This window comes from Entelurus aequoreus, linkage group LG16 (assembly GCF_033978785.1).
Source record: "Entelurus aequoreus isolate RoL-2023_Sb linkage group LG16, RoL_Eaeq_v1.1, whole genome shotgun sequence".
Classification (NCBI taxonomy): domain Eukaryota; kingdom Metazoa; phylum Chordata; class Actinopteri; order Syngnathiformes; family Syngnathidae; genus Entelurus; species Entelurus aequoreus.
The window spans coordinates 23,482,346-23,510,290 of record NC_084746.1 but is presented as its reverse complement, the minus strand read 5'-3'; the positions used below and the strand labels follow the sequence as shown (position 1 = coordinate 23,510,290).

The 27,945-nt window shown below is 39.0% G+C and overlaps 1 protein-coding gene across 1 annotated transcript in view; it reads left to right on the top strand.

Moving 5' to 3' along the window:
• Nucleotides 1-23,594, top strand: part of znrf1 (zinc and ring finger 1) — a 114,178-nt gene extending 90,584 nt beyond the window's left edge. Inside the window, exons 3-5 of the mRNA XM_062022423.1 lie at nucleotides 112-217; nucleotides 6,498-6,585; nucleotides 23,452-23,594. Coding sequence (XP_061878407.1) covers nucleotides 112-217; nucleotides 6,498-6,555 — 164 coding nt within the window. The 3' untranslated portion in view covers nucleotides 6,556-6,585; nucleotides 23,452-23,594. The remainder of the gene's footprint in view (nucleotides 1-111; nucleotides 218-6,497; nucleotides 6,586-23,451) is intronic.
• Nucleotides 23,595-27,945: the final 4,351 nt, after the last annotated feature.

Genomic DNA, 27,945 nt, shown 5'->3' with positions numbered 1-27,945 from the left:
CAACACCTAACACCACCACCTTCTCATTGTTGCTGGTGGAAACTTTAATTTTGTTGTTGTTGGGGTGAATATTGGATAGTTTGACCTGTTTGTGTGTGCTTGTTACCTCAGATGATGTGTTGGCGAGGGATGCTGGCGAGTGTGTGATCTGTCTGGAGGAGCTACAGCAAGGAGACACCATAGCCAGACTCCCGTGCCTCTGTGTCTACCACAAAAGGTGTCGCACTCATGCGCCAATGACATTTACACATGAGAGCGGCATGAATGTAACGACGGAATTTCCTTCAGGTTTAGTTTTCAAGGAGAACTGCCCTTTTTTGGAATTTTACCTATCATTCACAGTCCTTCTGAGAGACAAGAACAATTGTCTCATTCGAATTTGCGAGCAAACCAATTTGCCTCTAAATCACTCTAAAAATGCATTAAAAAACTGTCAATTTACGTTCCGTAACCTGCATAGTAACCAAGCTGTAGCGACATTGGTATTGTAAGAGCAAACACAAAGGAAGTGTTTTCTATAGTGTACTAACTCATCGCCTTGCACACAAAGACACACACACTCCTACAGCATTAGCCGTACTGACTGAAAAACATGAAAATATTACAGTGTCTGTAAAGTACAAAACCCAAGACCAGTGAAGTTAGCGCGTTGTGTAAATCGCAAATAAAATTTGCAAATCCTTTTAAACCTATATTCAATGGAATAGACTGCAAAGATGAGATATTTAATGTCCGAACTGAGAAACATATTTTTTTTGTGCAAATAATCATTAACTTAGAATTTAATGGCAGCAACACATTGCAAAAAAGTTGGCACAGAGGCATTTTTACCACTGTGTTACATGGCCTTTCCTTTTAACAACACCCAGTAAAAAATTTTCAGGTGGAATTCTTTCCCATTCTTGCTTGATGTACAGCTTAAGTTGTCGTATTTTACGCTTCATAATGTGCCACACATTTTCAATGGGAGACAGGTCTGGACTACAGGCAGGCCAGTCTAGTACCCGCACTCTTTTACTACGAAGCCACGCTGTTGTAACGCGTGCAGAATATGGTTTGGATTTGTCTCGCTGAAATAAGCAGGGGCGTCCATGAAAAAAACGTTGCTTGCATGGATATCCTTTACACACCGATGTCGGTTTTTGATGCAGTACCGCCTGAGGGATCGAAGGTTTCTCAGTCTTTCTTTTTTGCCACTTGTGCCAGCTTTTTTCAAACATGTTGTAGGCCTCAAAATCCAAATGAGCTCATATTTGCAAAAAGTAACAAAGTTTACCAGTTCAAACGTTAAATATCTTGTCTTTGCAGTCTCTTCAATTGAATATGGGTTGAAAAGGATTTGCAAATCATTGTATTCTGTTTTTATTTACGATTTACACAACGTGCCAACTTTACTGGTTTGGAGTTTTGTATTAGCTTTAAAGGGGAACTGCAATTTGTTTTTAAATTTGCCTATCATTCACAATCTTTGTGTTGGACAAGCACTCATATGTTTTTCTTTTTTTGATGCATTCTAACTAATAAATAAATGCAATCAAATACAGTGGAGCATATGGGAGTTGCTCTATTCTGCCTATACAGTGCTTAAAAAAACATCCGAACACCTCCATCAAAGTTTTATATACACACTGTAAGTACATATGTAATGTAGTAATAGACACATTCATAATATGTAATATTTACAAATGTTGATAATTTTAGGCATACAGCGGTGCATTAATTTAAAAAACTCATCACGCCGTTCTCTTTTTCTTCAACCACAACACTGATTATTACTCACTGTAGACTTCATGAGAGCCAACAAACATAATATAAAACCTCGCTTACTGTACAATGTCTGCTGTCACTGGGATGCCGACTGCTAGGATGTTCATATATTACCGTTTAAATGATGAATGACTCATAATCCTCGTGAAGAACTCAGCATCTTTTCGTGTAGTTCGTAAATTGGATGCCAAAGTCGATCAATTTGTCGGCTTATGTCTTTATCCTTCTGCTATCAAGGTGAGAGACATTATTAATGTTCTAGAATACACTTTCACGAGCACTGAGGCGAAAAATGTGCTCACCAGCAGATATCACTGTAGCAGCAACAAGCTTGTTAGCTCTCTGTGACAATGCGCTGCTAAAAATAGTTTGTCTGTGTTAGTGAAGTGAATTAAGTAACTCATATTATGTTTTGCATATGGTGAATATTTATATTCATCTTGGAGAAAGCAAACCACCAGGTTTGATTAAATAGTGGTATTTCAGTTTGAGCACATAATAAGATAAGGCCCCTTAGTTTGATTTTGACGGGGGATTGGATCACTTCTCGTAGAAAAGAGGGCCTAATTGGGACTTTGGAGTGCAAAAGTGATAGCCCTATCCTTGAGAAGAGACTACATGTGTAGTCAACATCAACATTTAAGTTATGACTTAAAGCAGTCGTTTTCCAGACACTTACACACAAACTTCTCCTTTTATGGTCAGGATGTGCTGTCCCGAATTAGCACACACCCAGAGACAGAAAGGAGGAATATAAAAACTGATGGTTTGGCTTCTCCAAGTTAGGAGAGACATATTTTCTTGACCTGACCTCCTCCAGGAACTGCAGTCCTGTATAGTGACGCTCGCTTGTAATAAAGCAACTTTTGGTTCAGTAAAGACGTCTCTTTTGATCCAGCCGCACTGCCGTGTCACCCTTCTGTCTGGACAAGGATGACTTATAATAACAATATCACTAATACTTGGTTAAAATTCAGGTCACAAAATGTAAATGGAGTATTGTTGGCACTTTCCAAAAGGTTATATAGAGAGCTTTATGGACGAAATACAAAACCTCCTATTAACGCCATTGTAAGCAGAGTTGTATTTACGTTTATTTAGGAGTTAGAATGCATTAAAAAAAATACATCTGTCTTCTTGTCTCACGTAATGATTGTGAACGATAGGCAAAATAAAAAAGTGCACTTCCCTTTTAAGGCTACAGTTGTGGCCACTACGCCTCCCCTCCACCACTTGATCTTGGTATTGTTTGGATTCCCTTGACGTTATGCACATGGTGGGCAAACAAGCATATCCTAGCACGAAGTCAAGTAAAAGCAGAGTGAAAATTTCACATTATTCTCACCTGTGGAAATGTTTTTAAGAGTCATTTTGGTAATAATGGTTTTAGAGTTGTTAAAACAAATAGAAAAAACACACAGAAATGTTGCTGCTGTGCCAATAAATATGTCATTCTGTAAGTCATTCTGGAGCCAAGTCAACAACAGGATGGGAGTTTGCATGAGCACTTTACTAATGTTTAAACAAACTTCCTGACTTGATATTGATATCAGATATCAGCAAAACAACAAGTATGAGATTATACAGTATGTGCTTTTGTGTATAATGGGTGGTATAATGTCCGACACAAGCAGTCCTGCAGGGTGTTTAATTGTGCAAATCTGGACAGCCAGATCATTTCTAAATGTTCTCTAAAAAGCACACAAGGTTGTTCTTTTCTTGTTTTTAGTCAATTCATTCACACAAGTTAACATGGTGGGCTAGTGTCTAGTAGGAGCTAGCAGCTACACCGCAACTAAGCACTCAATAGCACACAAGCTAAACATATGTTATAAGTAGGGATGATGTTCGAAACCGATTCTCCCGGTTGTTCGATAAGAAAAGAACCGATTCCATGGACTCGAATCCCTTTTTGAGAACCGGTTCCCGTTATCGAGACCACTATAGTAAAGAAAAAGAGTTGGTTCTTTATTCGAATCCCAAATGGGCAATGTTATGCCCATTTGATTGTAGACTCTTAGTGACACCTTGTGGCGATATGAAAATGCTACGTGTCAATAGTTTGGGCACTTCCGGTTTGACGATGTTAGTCCAGTTCATGAGACAATTGAGAAGTAGACAAGTTGTGTTAGCTCTTGCAAGCCTTGGAAAAGATAAGTCTGTAAGTAAACTGTTTAACTTGTTTATGTAACTCAATATTTAGGTGGAAAGTGGTTAAATTTGATAGTAAGATGTTTATTTAAAAATTTATTTTTGTGCACTGTTTCAATGGATGTTTTGAGGACTTAAAATGGCTGCCAGTCGAGTATTTCCACCATCGAAATAGATTCAACACTCAGAAGTATTTGTTTGATTATAGTACTGTATATTATATATTATAGCGATTTTAAATTTGACAAACAAGTCAATGGCGTTTTAAAATCGTGTTTTTATCATCTTCGTCTTTTAGCAAAGGTAAAACCATGTTTATCTTTTAACCTTTTTGAACAAGTCGTGCATGCTTTTATTTCAAGTCGCCTGGAGTACTGCAATGCACTTTATGCTGGCATTAGCCAAAAAGCTCTCTCCCGGTTGCAGTTAGTCCAGAACGCAGCAGCACGACTTTTAACAGGGGCCAGGAAACGTGAGCATATAACCCCAATTCTTCGGAGTTTGCACTGGCTCCCTGTTCATTTTAGAATTGATTTTAAATCCTTGCTGTTTGTTTTTAAAGCTTTACATGGACTGGCACCTCAGTATATCTCAGACCTCATCCAAATTTACACTCCTGCGCGCGCTCTGAGGTCCGAGAGCCAGCTCCAGCTCGTGGTGCCCAGGACGAGACTTAAAACCAGGGGAGACAGGGCCTTCTCTGTGGTCGGCCCTAAACTCTGGAACACTCTGCCCCTCCATGTTCAAACTGCTCCCACAGTGGAGTGTTTTAAGTCTCGTCTTAAGACCCACTTTTATTCTTTGGCTTTTAACACTACGTGAGTTGTGTGGTCTTCTGTCCTCTGTTGTCCTGTGTGGTTAGGGTTAGGGTTATACATTTTGATGTCTATTTTACTGTTTTAATTGGTTTTACCCTTTAAAATAGTTTTTAATCATATTTATTTTTTTATATTGTCTCTGTATTGGTTTTCTATTCATTTATTATTTGTTTTTATTCAGTCATTGGTGTAGGATAATATTGTTTTTAATATTGTTTTTAATATCGTTTTTAATATTTTTTTTAATATTGTTTTTAACATGGCTGTGCAGCACTTTGGAAACATTCTTGTTGTGTTTTTTAAACTTTTTATTCGACCCCTTTTACCGTATTGCATTTGCACTATCTTGTTTAGCACACTCATTGTTTATGTTCTTTGTTTTTTTGTTTTTTTTTGCTTAGTTTTTTTGTTTTTGTTTTTTTGTTTGCTCCATGCTTTTTTAACCTGTAAAGCACTTTGGTTCAATCTAAAAAGTTGTTGAAAATGTGCTGTATAAATAAAGTTGACTTGACTTGACTTGACTTGACTTGTAAATGTGCTATATAAATAAAGTGGATTGGATTGGATTGGATTGGATTGTGTGAAGCTAATATTTACATATTGTGTATTACATTTAAGTATGTTAATTGAATCACATAGCTTATAAATTTGTCATTGTGTGTATTTCAGTTTAAAAATAAATAAATAAATAACAGTCCAGTGCAAGACAAAAGTAAAGATAGGAAAAGACAAAGCAAGATTAACAACAATAAAGAGCCTAAATGGATTAATCTGCTTTGGAACTTTATTAGACGTCTTGGATTTTTTGTTAGCTGTCTGCCTGTGTGTGTAGTTAGTATGTTCCAATAGCAGCAGAAGTGCACTTTTTGGAGAGCTGTATTATTTTCAGTTGTGTGCCCAAGGGACTGATTTTATTTAACACTATATTATTATTTATACACCTATAGTGATCACAGAGACAGGTTGTTTTTGTGTTACTGTATATATTTGTTTTTCTGAAAAATCCCACTTAATATACTTTGGGTAACAACAGTCAATATTTTTTTTATTTTTTTTTAGGGGGCTAACAGTCAATATTTATTCATTCATATTATTCTATTTTTTTCTTATAAAATAAAAGTGAGCTTTTGTTAAACCAAATATTGTGTTTTTTTTCCATATACAACAACCTATCTGGATTCGATAAGAGAATCGATAAGGAATCGGTTCGATAAGAGGATTCGATAATGGGCTCAAACTCGATAATTTCTTATCAAACATCATCCCTAGTTATAAGTGTCCTTCATTGAGCAATATTGCAGTCTAAAACAGCACATTTGTCAATATGAATAAGTATCCAATAATTATAATTGCATATTACTCATACATACCAAGTCTCCAAGGCAGAAGCATATTAGAAAGTATCTAGTAACAAACTTATCTACATCATTCAATTTACTGCATCATGATCTTAATTATTGTGGCCACTAGGTGTTGCCAAAAAGACAGCATAAGTCAATTCTAGTCGGTTAATAATAAATAGGTTAGGTTTTTTTCATACCTACCATTGTAGTAAAAGTGTGTATGATTCCTGCTGATGTCGTATCAACTCCAATATTTTAGTGTATCAGAAATGAAATAATCAGAACACCCAAATATTTGCTATATTCTGATTAAACATGAACATTGTGTGCATGTCAACGTGGGAGTAATGGCGCCCAAAGGTTTTGGTTGTTTGTTACCTCTTTGTCAATGTGTCATCTGACAAATGTGTGTTTGCAGTTGTATCGACTCGTGGTTTGAGATCAACCGGTCCTGCCCAGAACACCCTTCTGACTGACCACAGGACCTGCGGACGATGCTGGTCAAGGTGAAAAACCATGCAAACTAAACTTCATTTGCTGTGTATGTTTAATATGTATATCATCAATATCATATGTGAAACATTTACCGCGGTTTTTCATTATAGTTTATCGTTACATCCTAGTCATTACTAGAATAACAACATGTGGATTATGTGGACGTGACTTTGGAGGAACGTCTTCTTCGACAGCTAGCAGGACGCTGGCGGAGCCGCGTGCCATTTCCAGCTGCTTTAAATAAAGATGGAGGCGGTGCCACAACAGATAGTAGTGCGGTTGTAGCATTAGCTTGACGGCCAGACTGAAGGCTAGTTTGTCACTCTGAATAGAATAGACTGCAAAGACAAGATATTTAATGTTCGAACTAAGAAACTTGTTTTTTTTTGCAAAGAATCTAACTTAGAATTTAATGGCAGCAACACATTGCAAAAAAGTTGGCACAGGGGCATTTTTACCACATGGCCTTTCCTTTTAACCACACTCAGTAAACGTTTGGGAACTGAAAAGACCAATTTTTTAAGCTTTTCAAGTGGAATTATTTCCCATTCTTGCTTGATGTACAACTTTAGTTGTTCAACAGTCCGGGGGTCTCTGTTTTGGTATTTTAGGCTTCATATTGCACCACACATTTTCAATGGGAGACAGGTCTGGACTACAGGCAGGCCAGTCTAGTACCCGCACTCTTTTACTATGAAGTCACACTGTTGTAACACGTGGCCTTGACATTGTCTTGCTGAAATAAGCAGGGGCGTCCATGGTAACGTTGCTTGGATGGCAACATATGTTGCTCCAAAACCTGTATGGACCTTCCAGCATTAACGTTATCTTCACAGATGTGTAAGTTACCCACGCCTTGGGCACTAATACACCCCCATACCATCACAGATGTTGGCTTTTGAACTTGGCGTCTATAACAGTCCGGATAGTTATTTTCCTCTTTATTCCGGAGGACACAACGTCCACAGTTTCCAAAAACAATTTAAAATGTGGACTCGTCAGACCACAGAACACTTTTTCACTTTGCATCAGTCCATCTTCGGTGAGCTCGGGCCCAGCAAAGCCGGCTGCGTTTCTGGGTGTTGTTGATAAATGGCTTTCGCTTTGCATAGTAGGATTTAACTTGCACTTACAGATATAGCGTCCAACTGTAGTTACTGACAGTGGTTTTCTGAAGTGTTCCTGAGCCCATGTGGTGATATCCTTTACACACTGATGTCGCTTTTCGATGCAGTACCGCCTGAGAGATCGAAGGTCCATAATATCATCGCATTTCTCCAGATTCTCTGAACCTTTTGATGATATTACATATTCTTATGGTAGATGGTGAAATCCCTAAATTCCTTGCAATAGCTCGTTGAGAAATGTTGTTCTTAAACTGTTCAACAATTTGCTCACGCATTTGTTCACAAAGTGGTGACCCTCGCCCGACTCTTGTTTGTGAATGACTGAGCATTTCATGGAAGCTGCTTTTATACCCAATCATGGCACCCACCTGTTCCCAGTTAGCCTGTTCACCTGTGGGATGTACCAAATGAGTGTTTGATGAGCATTCTTTAGCTTTCTCAGTCTTTTTTGCCACTTGTGCCAGCTTTTTTGAAACATGTTGCAGGCATCAAATTCTAAATGAGCTAATAATTGCAAAAAATAACTTTTCTCAGTTTGAACATTAAATATATTGTCTTTGCAGTCTATTCAATTGAATATAGATTGAAAAGGACTTGCAATTCATTGTATTCTGTTTTTATTTACCATTTACACAACGTGCCAACTTCACTGGTTTTGTGTATTGTATCATTTAAAATGTGTTGAATAAGTGTAAGGTTTTAGCGATTAAACATCTTTACTTCGTTTGGTGCGAGTTAATAATGAAGATTCAAAACAGACGGAAAGGATTATTGGATCTAATCTAATGATAACAAACTAATGAAAACAAATGATACGAAACCGGATATTGTCCAGCTAAGAGACAATATCCTAGCTGTATCCTAGTACCAAATAATTACATCTTGATCCATCCTTTTTGATGACACCTTCAGTGTGTTAACGTATCATTTGTAGTGTTTTTGTGTCAAATGCACAGTTACGGATGTAACGGTATGGTAATAATGATAACCGCACTAAAACTCCCCACAAAAGTTCATATAGTGAAGCAGCGTTCTACATAAGAAACAATGTAAGCATTAATAATTGGTTGTAGCCTTGACAAAAGTCCATATTTTAGTGATGGTTTGTACACTGAACTATGTCTATTGAACAAACAAAACAAGGAGGTGATGAATTAGCTATCTCCAAAAGTTTGTTAACCCAAATTTTTGAAAATACTGGGGTTAGTAAATCGAGGTTCCACTGTATGACCGTTATAAATTAAAATTATTCGTTTACCACTTAATCAACCTAATAAGTGTGTGACTCTTTTCAAGGACAACCCTGGCTCTCGTGTTGTTTTAAAGACAAAAAACTATTGATTTCTAGTTCGGTTTATGTGTCTACACTTGATTAGCCTAAGGATTCACAGCTGAATCATACCGATCGAGGGGGCTGTAACTAGCGTAGCCAAATCGGCCACCTCTCGAACCGGATATCTGGTCGCATCGGTTTATCGTTAACAACACAAACTGTCAGGGTAAAGAAGATACAAGTGCACACCAATCAACAAATGAACATGACAAGATTTCAAGAGAAGAATTTGAGGCTGTAATTCAGTCACTGAAAAATGGAAAGTTAGCAACTTTACTGCAGAACTAATACAAATGGAGGAGGAGCCACTATTGATAAACTGACTACCATCTGTAATAAGATCTGGAAGACAAGTGAATGGTAAACAACCTGGACTCAATCATTAATCATTGTGCTCCCTAAAGATAGGAAATCTTCAACTTTGTTACTACGAGTCATCCTGAACAGAATGAGACCCCAAGTTGAATAAATAATTTAAAAAGAACAGGCAGGATTCCATAAAAGGAAGGAGCACAATGGAGCATATTTTCAAGTTGCGTGTCTTAATGGAAAAACATCTCCCACATCAAAGGCAGTTATACCATTTATTTATTCACTTTTAGAAGGCTTTTGACAATGTATGACCTAGTCTAGTATATTATGGACTACAATGAAGAAACATAACATTGTAAAAAAACAAAACGCTGATTCCTGCCATCGAACAGCTATATGCCAAAGCTACCAGCGCAGTTGTGACCCAAGGCAAGGGTCGGCAACCCAAAATGTTGAAAAAGCCATATTGGACCAAAAATACAAAAAAAATCCATCTGGAGCCGCAAAAAAATTAAAGTTTGATGTGAGTGTTATAATGAAGGCAACACATGATGTAAGTGTCTATATTAGCCTACTATCAAAATGACTGTGTCTCGCAGGTGACACAAAGCTTTGTTGATATTTTAGTATTTATTCTACACATTTTTTAAAACATTGGAAAACATTAGTAAAATAGAGGTTCTCAGAGGGTGAGATAACTCCTGGAAATTACTGGTTTAGAATGACCAAAGGTATAGATGTGTTTGTCCAAGTTTAAGTTCAACTTCTAATGGCTTTATTACAATCTTTGCAAGCTGGGTAACGTTTGCTGTGGTCCGGCAAACAACTATCAGAAATGCAGCCAATATTACACACAGATAATGTGTCATGAGACAAGCACATATAAATTACATACACCAAGGACACAAGTAAAGGAAATTAAATGAGCTCAAATTAAATGAGCCCAAATATACCTGATGCAATATATACAGTACAGGCCAAAGGTTTGGACACACCTTCTCATTCAATGCGTTTTATTTATTTTCATGACTATTTACATTGTAGATTATCAATAAAGGCATCGAAAATATGACTGAACACATGTGGAGTTATGTACTTAACAAAAAAAGGTGAAATAACTCAAAACATGTTTTCAATTCTAGTTTCTTCAAAATAGCCACCCTTTGCTGTGAGTACTGCTGTGCACACTCTTGGCATTCTCTCGATGAGCTTCAAGCACACCTGTGAAGTGAAAACCATTTCAGGTGACTGCCTCTTGAAGCTCATGGAGAGAATGCCAAGAGTGCGCAAAACAGTAAGAAGAGCAAAGGGTGGCTATTTTGAAGAAACTAGAATATAAAACATGTTTTCAGTTATTTCACCTTTTTTGTTAAGTACATAACTCCACATGCGTTCATTCATAGTTTTGAAGCCTTCAGTGACAATCTACAATGTAAATAGTCATGAAAATATAGAAAACCCATTGAATGAGAAGGTGTGTCCAATCTTTTGGCCTGTACTGTACATACAGCTCGCCTGAATAGCATATTAGCATCGATTAGCTTGCAGTCGTGCGCTGCCCAACTGTGCCTGATTACAAGTCAATAACATCAACAAAACTCACCTTTGTGCATTCACGCACAGCATAAAGAGTTTGGTGGACAAAATGAGACAAAGAAGGAGTGTCATAAAACATGTCTTTTTGTGGCAGCGTCGAAGAAAGTTGTTCATGTATAAAAAAAAAATGGTTTTGTCTACATCTCAGGAAAAAATCTTAGGTTGTTGCGGCAGTCTGCAACCTTACAAGCCAACCTTTCATATTCCCGCACCATTTTTAAGGTATCCAACCCAAAATGTTCAGAAACATGTCTATGAATGTTCTCATTCATCCAGGTCATTTTCATATCAGGACAGGTCTTCCAAGACAAACCAAACAGTCCATTTGCGAGCGATTCAATGCTCTGAGATGACAATGACCTGGATGAATGAGAACATTCATAGACTTGTACATTTAAACAAATACTACGGTGAGTTTAAGGGCCGCTGAAATTAGTAGGACAAAACGGTGCTTGCCAAATACTGTCATCGGTGAAGCGTGTTTAATATAGGTAAAAAGCGGTAGGATTTCTAACAATTAGGAAGTTTGTCATGTTGTGTCATGTTTGTCCTTATACAGAAAGCATATTAAAACAAAAAATATATTTTTCCCTTTTAATACATTTTTGAAAAAGCTCCAGGTAGCCACTCGGGCGGCGCTGAAGAGCTAAAGTCGCGGGTTGCTGACCCTTGACCCAAGGTAACATTGGGAACTTGTTGCACTCTTCCACTGGAGTCCGTCAAAGCTGTCTTCTTTCCCCTAAGTTTCCTCTTCTATATTCCTTATTTAAATCATGAGTGATACTCTGGAAGACCACACAGGAACAGAAACAACTTCAGATTTGCAGATTACATAGATCAGGGGTGTCCAAACTTTTTCCACTGAGGGCCGCACACAGAAAAATTAAAGCCTGCGGGGGCTATTTTGATAGTTTTCATTTTCAAATCATAACAAAATATATGGATTTTGTTGGTTTTTTTACCTTTAGGGCTCCCGGGGACCATAAAGTGTCTAAGTCATTAAAATGTTAAAAACAAGTCAAATTATTTTTTAATTTTTTTTATTTAACGCTTACAGTAAATCTCTACAGTATATCAACTTCAGGTTGATATAAAATTTAAAAAACCAAAAAGGTTTTATGCCTTTTCTGTCAAGACAACTTTGTTTTTTATAATAAAACTGAAATATGCAGTATTTCCCCCACTGCCCAAAACATTAAGAAAGCAATGTTTGATGTGAAGTAACTATAGCCTTAAAAACATCAATAATGCAAGACACCATTGATATTAATTCATTGTTATTTTTGAGTAATCACAGTGAAAAGATAAACAAAATCCCATTAAATATATTTAGGATACAAAAGGTGCCCCACTCAAAGTGATACATTTGTATTAGGTTTTTTTTTACTTTTAACACTTAAGTTACGAGATCAACTTCAGATATATCTGTTGATTTTACGTTTGAACTATTATTTTGTTTGTTTTATGCTCTTTTGTCAAAGAAAACATTGATGTTTTTGTATGGCAACCACACAATATATGCAATATTTTCCACATAAAACATTTTAAAGTGAAATATTTGAAATAATTGGAGCCTTAAATAGGTCAATAATTCATTATAACTTTGATTTTTTTTTTTTTTAAGCAATGGTAAAAAAAGACAAATAAAGATAGACAAAAGAAAAAAAGCAGCCTGCATGGCAGCTTTGTGTCAACATTGCAACTTTTTCTAGTTAGATTTCATCTCATTCCACTTTTTGTAATGTTTATTTTTTATTTTTGCAATAGCATTTCCAGAATGTGTGACGGGCCGGTAAACAATTAGCTGCGGGCCGGAAATGGCCCCCGGGCCGCACTTTGGACACCCCTGACATAAATGGATTAGCGGGAAAAGAAGAATTGGAAAACTTAGTCAAACATCCCTACTGTGCTGCCACAAAATATGAATGGAAATAAGTGCATAAAAAAGATAACTCATGGCAAACAATCATGTCACCATCACAAAAGATATTAAGGTGCATGGTTAGAGACCTGAACAAGTCCACCAGTTCAAGTTATAGGATCCATCATAAACGATGAGGGTTCAAGGACAGAAATCCTTGCAAAAACTGACTGCACTCTCCAGACTAAAAACCATCTGAAAAGATGGAAGCATTACCATCAGGCAAAAGATCAGCCTTTTATGATCACTGGTATTTTCCATCTTCCTGTATGCCTGCAAAACATGGACTCGCAGAAATATAAAGAAAAATTCAAGCACTCGAGATGAAATGCTCCCGCTACATTCTTGGCATTTCATACATGGATCACGTCACAAGTAAAGAAAGGTTTAGATGGTAGACAAGCGCTGTACAAGTATAATTCATTAATCAATCAATCAATCAAAGTTTATTTATATAGCCCGTAATCAAAAGTGTCTCAAAGGGCTGCACAAACGACATCCTCTGCTCAAATCCCACATCAGGCGATGTGGGATGTCGAGTGGATCTAGTTAATAGTGTGAGAGTCCAGTCCATAGTGGGGCCAACAGGGAATCATCTTGAATGGAGACAAGTCAGCAGCGCAGAGACTTGAACAGCTAGCGCGTCATCTGTGGTCACCTGATAACCTCTCCACGCAGGAGAGGGGGGCAGAGCAGAAAAGAGACGGCAGATCAACTGGTCTAAAAAGGGGCCTATTTGAAAGCTAGGGTGTATAAATGAGTTTTAAGATGGGACTTAAATGCTTCTACTGAGGTAGCATCTCTAACTGTTACCGGGGCGGCATTCCAGAGTACTGGAGCCCCAATAGAAAACTGTCAGAACGTGGTCCTTCGGTTGTTGTGTTTTCCCGCAATGCAACGGAAAGTTGGCGCGGGCAAGACGTGAATGTAAGTACATGATTTATTAACACTAACAAACTACAAAAAAAAGGAAGCAAACAAAAGGCGCGCACAATGGCGGAGAACAAACTTGACTAATGAAACAAAACTTGCACAAAAGCAGAAACTATGAATAATAAACAAAAACTTACTTGGCATAGAACAGCATGAAAACTATGGCAGACAGGAATATCATGGGTAGCAGTAGCATGGTTGGATTGATAATGTCACCACGCCGAACAACAGAAACAGACAGGCTTAAAGGCCTACTGAAATGAATTTTTTTTATTTAAACGGGGATAGCAGATCCATTCTATGTGTCATACTTGATCATTTCGCGATTTTGCTATATTTTTGCTGAAAGGATTTAGTAGAGAACATCGACGATAAAGTTCGCAACTTTTGGTCGCTGATAAAAAAAAGCCTTGCCTGTACCGGAAGTAGCGTGACATCACAGTTTGAAAGGCTCCTCACATTTCCCCATTGTTTTCAATGCAGCGAGAGCGCTTCTGACCGAGAAAGCGACGATTACCCCATTAATTTGAGGGAGGATGAAAGATTTGTGGATGAGGTACGTGACAGTAAAGGACTAGAGTGCAGTGCAGGACATATCTTTTTTCGCTCTGACCGTAACTTAGGTACAAGGGTTCATTGGATTCCACACTTTCTCCTTTTTCTATTGTGGATCACAGATTTGGATTTTAAACCACCTCAGATACTATATCCTCTTGAAAATGAGAGTCGGGAACGCGAAATGGACATTCACAGTGACTTTTATCTCCACGACAATACATCGGCGAAGCACTTTAGCTACGGAGCTAACGTGATAGCATCGGGCTTAACTGCAGATAGAAACAAAAGAAATAAACCCCTGACTGGAAGGATAGACAGAAAATCAACAATACTATTAAACCATGGACATGTAAATACACGGTTAATGCTTTCCAGCCTGGCGAAGCTTGACAATGCTGTTGCTAACGACGCCATTGAAGCTAACTTAGCAACGGGACCTCACAGAGCTATGCTAAAAACATTAGCTATCCACCTATGCCTGCCAGCTCTCATCTGCTCATCAACACCCGTGCTCACCTGCGTTCCAGCGATCGACGGAGCGACGAAGGACTTCACCCGATCATACATGCGGTCGGCGGCTAGCGTTGGATAGCGCGTCTGCTATCCAAGTCAAAGTCCTCCTGGTTGTGTTGCTGTAGTCCGCCACTAATACACCGATCCCACCTACAGCTTTCTTCTTTGCAGTCTTCATTGTTCATTAAACAAATTGCAAAAGATTCACCAACACAGATGTCTAGAATACTGTGGAATTTTGCGATGAAAACAGAGCTTTTTGTTTTGGATACAATACTTCCGTTTCAACCATTGACGTCACGCGCATACGTCATCATATATAGACGTTTTCAACCGGAAGTTTCTCGGAAAATTTAAAATTGCACTTTATAAGTTAACCCGGCCGTATTGGCATGTGTTGCAATGTTAAGATTTCATCATTGATATATAAACTATCAGACTGCGTGGTCGGTAGTAGTGGGTTTCAGTAGGCCTTTAAATAGCAGTGACATGATCAGTGGAAACAGGTGCGTGACTCAAAACGTGAAACAGGTGCGTGACATGACAGGTGAAAACTAATGGGTTGCTATGGTGACAAAACAAACAAAAGTGCATAAAGAGTCCAAAAACAAAACCGAACATGACTAAAACAAAACATGATCACATAGACATGACAGAAAACGCTCTATAGCCCGCAGACTTTTTTTGGGTCCTGGGAATCACTAATAAGCCGGAGTTCTTAGAATGCAGATTTCTGGCCGGGACATATGCTACAATACAATCAGCAAGATAGGATGGAGCTAGACTTTTTAATATTTTATACGTAAGTAGTAAAACCTTATTAACTATTCATTTATTTATTTACCATCAAGAGATGCTTCATTCCATATGAAGATCTACTAACAACGGTGAAAAACGAGGAAACCGCGATGGTATGGCTGAGTAACACGATCAGGTGGCCTCGCTAAACTGTACTGCAAGGAATGGTGGAAGGTGCACAAAAGAGAGGAAGACAGAGACGTGCTGGTCAGATAATATAACAGAGTGGTCAAAGAGATCCTTTGCCCAGATGCAGGCCCTGGCTCATGACCAGGAGAAGTGGAGAATAATAGTGTGGAGTTCATCACAGCGGTGACCCTCTGATGCTTTACAGAATTAACCGATTCAGGGAAGGACATTTATTACGTATGTCTAGCTTGTGTGCTTAACTGTTTTGTAGCTGCTAGCTCCAAGTAGCTTATAGCCTGCATTGTTTCCAACATATTGCTATTATACTAGTGGTGGGGGCATGGGTAGGGGTGTGGTGGAGGTGTCAATATCCTGATGCATCATTGCATTGATGCATCTGTTTTCTTCAAAAAGGCTGAAAAAATGTTATGCTCTATTTTTCAATTACTTAGTTACTTACTTAGGCCTTAGTATTCGCTGAGGAACATAGGCAGCCGACGAAAGCCTTCCATCCATTCCGGTCTTGTGCCCTTCGGTCGAGTTGTTGCCATGACAGCCCCTCACCCCTCATCTCCTGTTCCGTGCTTCTTCTCCAGGTTGTTCTTGGTCTCCCTCTGTTTCTTTTTCCCTGTGGGTTCCATGTTAGTGCCTGTTTGGTGATTGATTTATTGGGTTTTCTGAGTGTGTGGCCTATCCAGCTCCACTTCCTTCTCCTGATTTGCAGTTCCACTGGTTCTTGTGTGGTGAGTTCCCACAGGTTGGCATTGGTGATGATGTCTGGCCAGTAGACTCCTAGGACCCGACGGAGGCAACAGTTTACGAATGTCTGTAGTTTATTGAGTATGCTATTGGTGGTTTTCCACGTTTCTGATCCGTACAGCAGAATGGATTTGACATTTGAGTTAAATATTTTCAGTTTGGTTTTGAGAGAAATGTTTTTTGCTCTCCATATTTTGTTTAGTAAGTTGAATGATGTTCTTGCTTTCCCTATTCTGGATTTGACATCTTCATCTGCCCCTCCATCTACACTGATTATGCTCCCTAAGTATGTAAAACTGACTACCTCCTCTAATTGATTATGGTCCATTGTTATTGGTGTATTGTTCTTGTTATTGATACACATGACCTTTGTTTTTTGTGAATTGATCTTAAGCCCAAGAAATGCAGCAGTTCCTTGTAGTTTTTGTGATTTGTCTTGCATCTGTTGGTGAGTGTGAGCCAGGAGAGCTAGATCGTCTGCAAAGTCTAGGTCGTCTAGTTGTATTTTTCAATTGTTGCTGCTCATTTTATTACAATGTAACACAGGCTGCACTTTGTACACCCCTGGTTTGTTGACATATATTATCTGTCCTCCCCTAAATGTTGGAATTTAGTTTGCCAAATACACTATATTGCCAAAAGTATTTGGCCACCCATCCAAATGATCAGAATCAGGTGTCCTAATCACTTGGCCCGGCCACAGGTGTATAAAATCAAGCACTTAGGCATGGAGACTGTTTCTACAAACATTTGTGAAAGAATGGGCCGCTCTCAGGAGCTCAGTGATTTCCAGCGTGGAACTGTCATAGGATGCCACCTGTGCAACAAATCCAGTCGTCCTAAATATTCCAAAGTCAACTGTCGGCTTCATTATAGGAAAATGGAAGAGTTTGTGATCAACAGCAACTCAGCCATGAAGTGGTAGGCCACGTAAACTGACAGAGAGGGGTCAGTGGATGCTGAAGCGCATAGTGCAACGACTTTCTGCACAGTCCGCTCCAAACTTCATGTGACCTTCCAATTAGCCCACGTACAGTACGCAGATAGCTTCAAGGAATGGGCTTCCATGGCCGGGCAGCTGTATCTAAGCCGTACATCATCAAGTCCAATTCATAGCATTGGATGCAGTGGCCCTAGAGTCCAGTAGTAGTCGCCAATGGACTCTAGAGCAGTGGAGACGCGTTCTCTGGAGGGATGAGTCATGCTTTTCCATCTGGCAATCTGATGGACGAGTCTGGGTTTGGAGCTTGTCAGGAGAACGGTACATTTCGGACAGCATTGAGCACAGTGTGAAATTTGATGGAGGAGGAATTATGTTGTGGGGTTGTTTTTCAGGAGTTGGGCTTTGCCCCTTAGTTCCAGTGAAAAGACCTTTGATGCTCCAGGATACCAAAACATTTTGGACAATTCCATGCTCCCAACCTTGTGGGAACAGTTTAGAGCGGGGCCCTTCCTCTTCCAACATGACTGTGCACCAGTGCACAAAGCAAGGTCCATAAATACATGGATGACAGAGTCTGGTGTGGATGAACTTGACTGGCCTGCACAGAGTCCTGACCTGAACCCGATAGAACGCCTTTGGGATGAATTAGAAAGGAGACTGAGAGCCAGGCCTTCTCGACCTCACCAATGCGCTTTTGGAACAATGGTGGAAAATTCCTTTAAACACACTCCGCAACCTTGTGGACAGCCTTCCCAGAAGAGTTGAAGCTGTAATAGCTGCAAAAGGTGGACCGACATCATATTGAACCCTATGGCTTAGGAATAGGATGGCACTTCAAGTTCATATGTGAGTCAAGGCAGGTGGCCAAATACTTTTGGCAATACAGTGAATAACAGTCTTTTAAATTAGAGCGAAAAAAACAACCTGAGTTTTATTTTTGATAATGAAGTTACAGTAAAACTAAGCACACAAATGAAAGTGTATTATACCGTACATATGACGTGCACATATGTGCACGTCATATAATCTCAAAAAAAGCAATACAGTTATACAGGATGAAGGTTGCCTGTAACTTAATACTAACGTACAATGAACCAGCTCATTGACAGGCTGATGAAAATGAGCAGAGCAAACTTTTACAAACGTTTATCAAATGAGACTCTATAACGCAGGGGTCGGCAACCCAACACATTGAAAGAGCCATATTGGACCAAATATACAAAAACAAATCTGTCTGGAGCCGCAAAAAATGAAAATCCGTATATAAGTCTTATAATGAAGGCAACACATGACGTAAGTGTCTATATTAGCTATAATAGCCTACTATCAAAACTGACTGTGTCGCAGGCTGAAGCTGAGTTCAAATGTAATATTATTCTACACATTTTTACAACATTAGAAACCATTAGTAAATCAGAGGCCACTCAGAAGGTGAGATAACTCCTGGAAATTACTGGCTTTTAATGGCCAAATATATAGATGTGTGTGTCCAGGTTAAAGGAAACGGCAGGCTGTCTTCTTCTACTAGATTTATTACAATCTTTGGTAAGCTGGGTAACGTTTGCTGTGGTCTGGAACAACATGGCACACAAGCAACTATCTGAAATGCAGCCACTATTACATACAGATAATGTGTCATGAGACATGCAAAACTAAATTATATACAAAGAGGACATAAATAAAGGAAACTAAATGAGCTCAAATGTATCTACAAATGAGGCATAATGATGCAATATGTACATACAGCGAGGCTAAATAGCATGTTAGCATTGATTAGCTTGCAGTCATGCAATGACCAAATATGCCTGATTAGCACTCCACACGGGTCAATAACATCAACAAAGCTCACCTTTGGGCATTCACGCACATCATAAAACTTTTGGTGGACAAAATGAGACAAAGAAGGAGTGGAAGATTTTACATGTAAACAAACAGTTGGGTCACAGTCAAGAACCGCCGAAATTAGTAGGACAAAAGGATGTCCACCAAATATTCTCATCAGTGAAGCATACACACATACATATTAAACTGTGGGCTTTCTAACAATTAGAAGGTTTGTGTCATGTTTGTCCTCAAAACAAAAAACCTAATAAAACAATAAATATATTTTTCCCCCATCTTTTTCAATTTTCAACCGTTTTTTAAATATGCTCCAGGGAGCCACTAGGGCGGTATAAAGAGCCGCATGCGCCTCGAGAGCCGCAGGTTGCTGACCCCGCTCTAACGTAACAAAAGTGAGATTAAAGTGTATTTCTACTCACCGGTACATACATACAGTATATTCACCAAACTTGGAGAAACTAATTCTGACCGCTAACTTTGTACTCTTCGATGAGTCTCCTCCTCCTGCAGCACACACGCCAGCTGTGTGTGCGCGCTGACTAACTAAGGAAGCCTGTTGCTCTAACCTCAAACTCCTAATTTAAAAAAAATAAATAACGTAGTCAAAGTTTTGTGGAACATGATTGAAGGAGATAGAAGCACATATATCACCTGGAAGGTTAATTGTCACTTACTGTTAGGGATGATGTTTGATAAGAAATTATCGAGTTCGAGTCTATTATCGAATCCTCTTATCGAACCGATTCCTTATCGATTCTCTTATCGAGTCCAGATAGGTTGTTGTATATGGAAAAAAAAAACACAATATTTGGTTTAACAAAAGCTCACTTTTATTATATAAGAAAAAAATAAAATCTAATAAATAAATAAATATTGACTGTTACCCCCCTAAAAAAATAAAATAAAATAAATAAATATTGACTGTTGTTACCCAAAGTATATATTAAGTGGGATTTTTCAGAAAAACAAATATATACAGTAACACAAAAACAACCTGTCTCTGTGATCACTATAGGTGTATAAATAATAATATAGTGTTAAATAAAATCAGTCCCTTGGGCACAAAACTGAAAATAATACAGCTCTCCAAAAAGTGCACTTCTGCTGCTATTTGACATAACTGTTTGTTATGATGTTTTGACATTTTTGCACTTTATTTCTTTATTGAAAGAAAATTCTATGAAGAGAAAAGTTGTTTGCAAATGTGGTTACAATGCTAAAAAATGAAAAGTTAAAGCTAAAAAAAGAAATACACTTTATTGAGTTAACATTATTTCTTCATAGGGGGAAAGATGTGATGTTATGAGCTAGGCCAGGGAATTAACAAGTACACTACCCAGCATGCAACGGGAGTGACGAGCATGCGCGGTAGCCCCGAAAAGTGTTGTTGCATGTCGCCACCCGGCAGCTAAGAATGAGGTTATGAGCACGCTATGAAAGTAAACGTCAAGAACTCAGCCAACACGCCTTGTCTGCATTATTTATAATTAAGACAGACAACACATATACAGTGTGATTTTGTTTTGTTTACAAGGAAAGAAAAACAAAAGTTAAAAAAGGGAGATGTGTTGTGTATATATATGTATGTGCTGCGGTTGCTTTAAGAACGTTGCGACAGCTGCCGTAAAGGAGGTGCGTTGCTAGCCTGGTTGCTATGTTTCCGGTTGGTCGTAAAAGTGTTCGTCATGTGTTTGTACCCTGCTCAAATCTCTCAGTAAAGTTATTCATTGGATTATACCTTTTGTTTTGAACTTTATTACACCTTGGAGCGCTTTTTCCGGTCAATTGTTTTTCCTGCTTTTCCTATCTGCGCCTAATGACTGAGCTACGTGACGTCATTTCTTGTGATGTCTCACGGGGCATTTCTGGTCGGGACGGGATTGGTTCCCAGGGATTCGAATAAAGAACCAACTCTTTTTCTTTACTATAGTGGTCTCGATAACGGGTACCGGTTCTCAAAAAGGGATTCGAATCCGAGGACTCGGTTCTTTTCTTATCGAACAACCGGAAAAACCGGTTTCGAGTAGCATCCCTACTTACTGAATTGCAAAATTTTAAAAGATGAATATAATACCATCTTAAAATACAAAACCCAAAACCGGGGAAGTTGGCACGTTGTGTAAACCGTACATTAAAACAGAATACAATGATTTGCAAATCCTTTTCAACTTATATTCAATTGAATAGACCTCAAAGACAAGATATTTAATGTTCGAACTGAGAAACTTTAATTTCTTTTTGCAAATAATCATTAACATAGAATCTAATGGCAGCAACACATTGCAAAAAAGTGTCTTAATGGAAAAATACCACCATTAAAGAACATTTTTGTTAACTCACCATTATCGCGTTAACTTTGACAGCCCTAATAAATATATATATATAAATATAGATGCTGGCTTCTGAACTTTGCGCCTACAACAATCCGGATGGTTCTTTTCCTCTTTGTTCCAGAGGACACGACGTCCACAGTTTCCAAAAACAATTTGAAATGTGGACTCCTCAGATCACAGAACACTTTTCCACTTTGCATCACTCCATCTTAGATGAGCTCGGGCCCAGCGAAGCCGGCGACGTTTCTGGGTGTTGTTGATAAATGGCTTTCGCTTTGCATAGTAGAGTTTTAACTTGCACTTACAGATGTAGCGACAAACTGTAGTTACTGACAGTGGGTTTCTGAAGTGTTCCTGAGCCCATGTGGTGATATGCTTTACACACTGATGTCGCTTTTTGATGCAGTACCGCCTGAGGGATAGAAGGAACATAATATCATCGCTTAGTGGCCTAGTGGTTAGAGTGTCCCTGAGATTGGTAGGTTGTGAGTTTAAACCCCGGCCGAGTCATACCAAAGACTATAAAAATGGGACCCATTATGGCCACCAGCAGCGAGAGCGATTCAGACCGAGAAAGCGACGATTACCCCATTAATTTGAGCGAGGATGAAAGATTTGTGGATGAGGAAAGTGAGAGGGAAGGACTAGAGGGCAGTGGAAGCGATTCAGATAGGGAAGATGCTGTGAGAGGCGGGTGGGACCTGATATTCAGCTGGGAATGACTAAAACAGTAAATAAACACAAGACATATATATACTCTATTAGCCACAACACAACCAGGCTTATATTTAATATGCCACAAATTAATCCGCATAACAAACACCTCCCCCCTCCCGTCCATATAACCCACCAATACAACTAAAACACCCGCACAACACACTCAATCCCACAGCCCAAAGTACCGTTCACCTCCGCAAAGTTTATACAGCACATATATTTCCCCAAAGTCACGTACGTGACATGCACATAGCGGTACGCACGTACGGGCAAGCGATCAAATGTTTGGAAGCCGCAGCTGCGTACTCACGGTACCGCGTATCAAACTCAAAGTCCTCCTGGTAAGAGTCTCTGTTGTCCCAGGCCAATGGTAAAGCTTGACTGTCATTGTTCAGGAATGTAAACAATGAAACACTGCCTACGTGTTTGTGTTGCTGCAGCCGGCCGCTAATACACCGCTTCTCACCTACAGCTTTCTTCTTTGCTATCTCCATTGTTCATTAAACAAATTGCAAAAGATTCACCAACACAGATGTCCAGAATGCTGTGGAATTTTGCGATGAAAACAGACGACTTAATAGCTGGCCACAATGCTGTCCCAAAATGTCCGCTACAATCCGTGACGTCACGCGCAAACGTCATCATACCGAGACGTTTTCAGCAGGATATTTCGCGGGAAATTTAAAATTGCACTTTACTAATCTAACCTGGCCGTATTGGCATGTGTTGCAAACTGTCCGACTGCGTGGTCGGTAGTAGTGGGTTTCAGTAGGCCTTTAAGGGACTTAAGCTTCCTCAGGAAAAAGAGTCTGCTCATGCCCTTCTTGTGTACAGCTTTTCTGTTGTCCTTCCAGTCCAGTCTGCTGTTCAAGTGGACTCCCAAGTACTTGTATTGCCCCATAAAACCATAGTAGTCTAATATAGCTAATATAGACACTTGCATTTTTTTTTTTTGGTCCAATATGGCTCTTTTAATGTTTTGGGTTTCGGACCCCTGGGTTGGTGACACAAAGTATTAGGTGATATTTGACGTGGCTCATACTGATCTCTCCCTCTTTTACAGGACTAGGTCGTATTCCCGTGGTGGAATTTGGGACACAAGCGCAACCAAACACGCAGAAACAAAGAGTTTGCATACTAAAAGGAATCAAATCCCCTTAGAAGATAACTTTTCCAATGGAACCAAAACACATCCTGAAAGGGCCCTATCCTGAGACCTCACCCCGTTTCTGCTGGAGACCCTCCATCCGCCGAACAGACTGCCGACCGAACATTCCCCCCTCGCAGGTTCCATTAAAGAGCTTCATTCACTGACGTAGCCGCCTGCCTTGCTCATGAGCTCAGGTCCTCGCAGGCCGGGGGCTGGCAGCCTTTGTCTCTCGCCTTCCCCTGTGGCCTTAACTCGCAAGCGGGAGAGGAAGCCGACTGACGAGTGAGGCCAGCGATTTTGTAAACTCTCCAACCCTGTTGTATGTGTGTGTGTGTGTGTGCGTGTGTGTGTGTGTGTGTGTGTGTGTGTGTGTGTGTGTGTGTGTGTGTGTGTGTGTGTGTGTGTGTGTGTGTGTGTGTCATATTCAAATGTTTACAGCCTCGATGTTTCTTGTGTGTGACTGGCAGTCGTCCCTTTACTTTGCTAAAGTTTACAGCGACAGAAAAGCTGCGTGACGCATGGTAACGTAAAACGCCGCTACGCTGTGTCCCCGCTAGAGTAGGTCAGACGTGTGCCCGACCGGAGACGAGATCCACTCGGACCCGGAAATAAGACCGCGGTCCCGAGGTAGATCCGTTTTAAAAGGTGCGTATTTATTAATTTCTTCATTCTCAACAATATTTGTTTGATATCACGGCCATGTCGGACACGACTCTGCAGAACGCCAACAGTTGACGTGTGAAGAAAACAAAGCTACTGTCAACAAACGTTGGAATAAATTGTGTTAGATGACATTAACGTGTCCTTTTCTTCTGAGTGTGAACGTGGAAAATAAAAATCAATGCTTGGATGTGGAAGAAACATTCTTATTTTTACTGGATGAAGAGCCACAGGATACTGTAACTACTGTACATACCGTATTTCCTTGAATTAGCGCAGTGGTGGTAATTAATTTAAAACCTCTTCTCACTCCGGCGCTTACCAAAGGCATGCGGTAAATTTAGGCATGCGCTTATAAATTTGAGTGTGATGTAAGGATAATCATGACATCGCTTAATGCCGCAATAAAATTTAAAGCACAATGAATCATCCCGGGAGTTCTTTTTGTTTGGGTCTGAAAAGGCAATTATAACGTGGCACTCTTTATTTTTACAAGGGGTCATTCAACAATTACGTACACATTTTTCTCCAGGATTTTGACCCCCCCCCCCCCCCGCGAACTGCCGGGTAACGCTAAAAACGTAGTAGGTACGTGACTTACCCGGCGGTAAATCTAGGCATGCGCAAATTATTTTGCGAAACGAGTTTGACCCTGCGGTAAATCGAGGCATGCACATACTATATACCCGGCGGCAATTCAAGGAAATACGGTATGCATTAATTCATTATTCATTTAAAATGTTTTTTTTTAATACATTCATTTAATACATAACATTTAATAATTACATTGCATAAACTTATGAATGAAAATATTTTAAAAATGAATCATGGATTTTAATGCCATATTTATTATTTTATTCATTTATAAAAACAAATATAATTAAGGCTGTCACACAATTAATTAATCGCATTTTGTTCATAGTTAACACTAAAGTATCTAATAATTTATAAGTGTACAACAGACAATGTTAAAAAAATGTAACCGATGACGGGACATTTGTTTTGCTTTAATTATATGTTTATAAAACAACATGCCTTTTTAAACAGCTCAACAGGAAATGGACATAAACACGCTTTTAATTTAAAAAAAATTAAACAATTACCTGCCCGACAGAATTTCAATTCCTGCTGTAGGAGCACTTGCATTCAGAGGAGAGGAGCAACACTTCTGTGTTTGCATACCAGTTTCGCAAATTAATAACACAAAATGTGGATTGTTACGATCTTTGTTTGATTGTCAAATATGTTTGGTAATGTAATATTTGATATTTCTACCTAAATAAAGGCTTCTAATATTCTGTACATTACGTCTTGTACAAGTTAATGGTTTATACATCACTGCATGACAATGGATTAATCTTCCCTATTTATTAATTAACTGTAATATTCAGCTAGCTAAACATTCTGTAATTGAGAACTATTAATCAGAACATTATATAAAGGTACATACACCCTGCCAGAAAAATCCCCCCTCTCTATATTCCTCAACAGGCGTACTAGCATTTATTTAGGTTGGAAGATCACAGATTACATTACATAACATATTTGACAATCAAAGCATGATCGTGATGTAAGCCATTTTTTTCCATTTTGGTTGGTGTAGTTTGACCAGATGTGACGAGTAGTGCTATTATTTTTTGTGATTGGTTTCAGAAGAGGTGTCTTGGCATGTTTTTTAAGACAGACCTGACTGGAATATAGTGCCTTTCGTCTACCGTCTTTCCGTTCTGTTGAGCTATTTAACCTGTCTTACTAAACCAGTTACAGTAACAATCTACATTTTATTTCATCAATGCACTAAACTGTAATCTAAACAAGGACATGGAGTTCCATATCTCTGAATGCAATCGCTCCAGCAGGCATTTGCTGCAGTGATGACGTCTCACGCCAATAGTGGATTAAAATGATCTTGTCTTGTCGGGAGAATAACTTGCCGTGGCTTTCCATAATGTACCCTTTTTTTGTCTATTTCTGATAGCTATTTTTTGGCGCATGTGGCTCATTAGTAACTCAACAAAGCTACATTTTCCCACACTATGGAACTAAGCAACACTATTAGTCTATTAGTTGCGCTTTAAAAAAATACCACCATTAAAGAAAATTATAGTTAACTCACCATTATCGGGTTAACTTTGACAGCCCTAATAATTATATATACATAAATATATGTATATATATATATATATATATATATATATATATATATATATATATATATATATATATATATATATATATATATATATATATATATATATATATATATATATATATATATATATATATGCATTGAAGTGAATTAATAAACTCATTATGCTTTGCATATGGTGAATGTTTATATTAATAAATGATAAATAAATAAATAAATGATAATACATAAATTTAAAAAAATAAATAAATTAAAAATAAATAAATGATAAATAATCTTGGAGAAATAAGACCACCAGTTTAAAAAATAGGTATTTCAGTTTAGGCACAACATAACATAGAGCCCTTTAGTATTGATATTTGTGTGTGGATTGGATTAGTTCTCGTGGAAGAAAAGGCAATAACATTTGACCTTGGTATGCAAAGGTGATGGCCCTATCCGTGAGAAGAGACTACATGTTTAGCTTAATGCCAGTATCTAAGATACGACCTGCATCTGTTGTCTTTCCAGACACTTGCACACAAACATCTCCTTTTATGGTCAGGGTGTGCTGTCCTGACTTAGCACACACACACAGAGACATAAAGGGGGAATATAAAACTGATGGTTTGGCTTCTCCGCGTTTAGAGAAACACATTGTCTTAACCTGACCTCCTCCAGGAACTGCAGTCTTGCATAATGACACTCGCTTGTAATAAAGCAACTTATAGCTCTTAAAAGCGTCTCCGACGTCTCTTTTGATCCAGCCGCACTGCCCGGGAAACCAGAAATACACATCAACATTTATATAATTTATTCTGAAATGGACTGAAATAAAACATCAGCCACCTCCTCTACGTGGATGCCAAGCGACTTTGACTCTCTGATTCACCCGACAAGAATATACAGCGGCAACATGGGAATGTCATCGGGACTAGGTAAGTGTGGGCGAATGATATCTAGACGAGGTAAGACGATCACACCTGAAGGAGTTGAACTACCAGAAGGCAACATAACAGACAGGACAGCTACAAACACCTTAGATTCCCACAGTTCAGTGTCAAGCAGGAGCCAGACAGGTTGTCATGGAAACCCCTGCATGGCATGTACCACCAACAAACTGAAGTGGCTGACATTGAGAAAACATACCAGTGGCTGGGAAAGGCTGTATAGCAGCACAATATCCATAGAGGCGGGGCCTACCACATGAGACAAGACCACAGGTGCAGGCTGTGCAAAGAAGCCCCAGAGCACATCACTGCAGGGTGTAAGATGCTGGCAGGCAAAGCATGCATGGAGCACCATAACCAGGCAGCAGGCTTAGTTTACCAGAACATCTGTAACAAATACGGATAGGAGGTCCCAGAATCAAAATAGCAGATAACACCAAAGATACCGTGTTTTTTGGACTATAAAGCGCACTTAAAATCCTTCCATTTTCTCAAAAATCGACAGTGTGCCTTATAACCCGGTGCGCCTAATGTACGGCATAATTCTGGTTGTGCTTACTGACTTCGAAGCAATTTCATTTGGTACATGGTGTAATGATAAGTGTCACCAGATGGCAGTCATACATAAGAGATACTTGTAGACTGCAATATGATGGCAGTAAACAACAC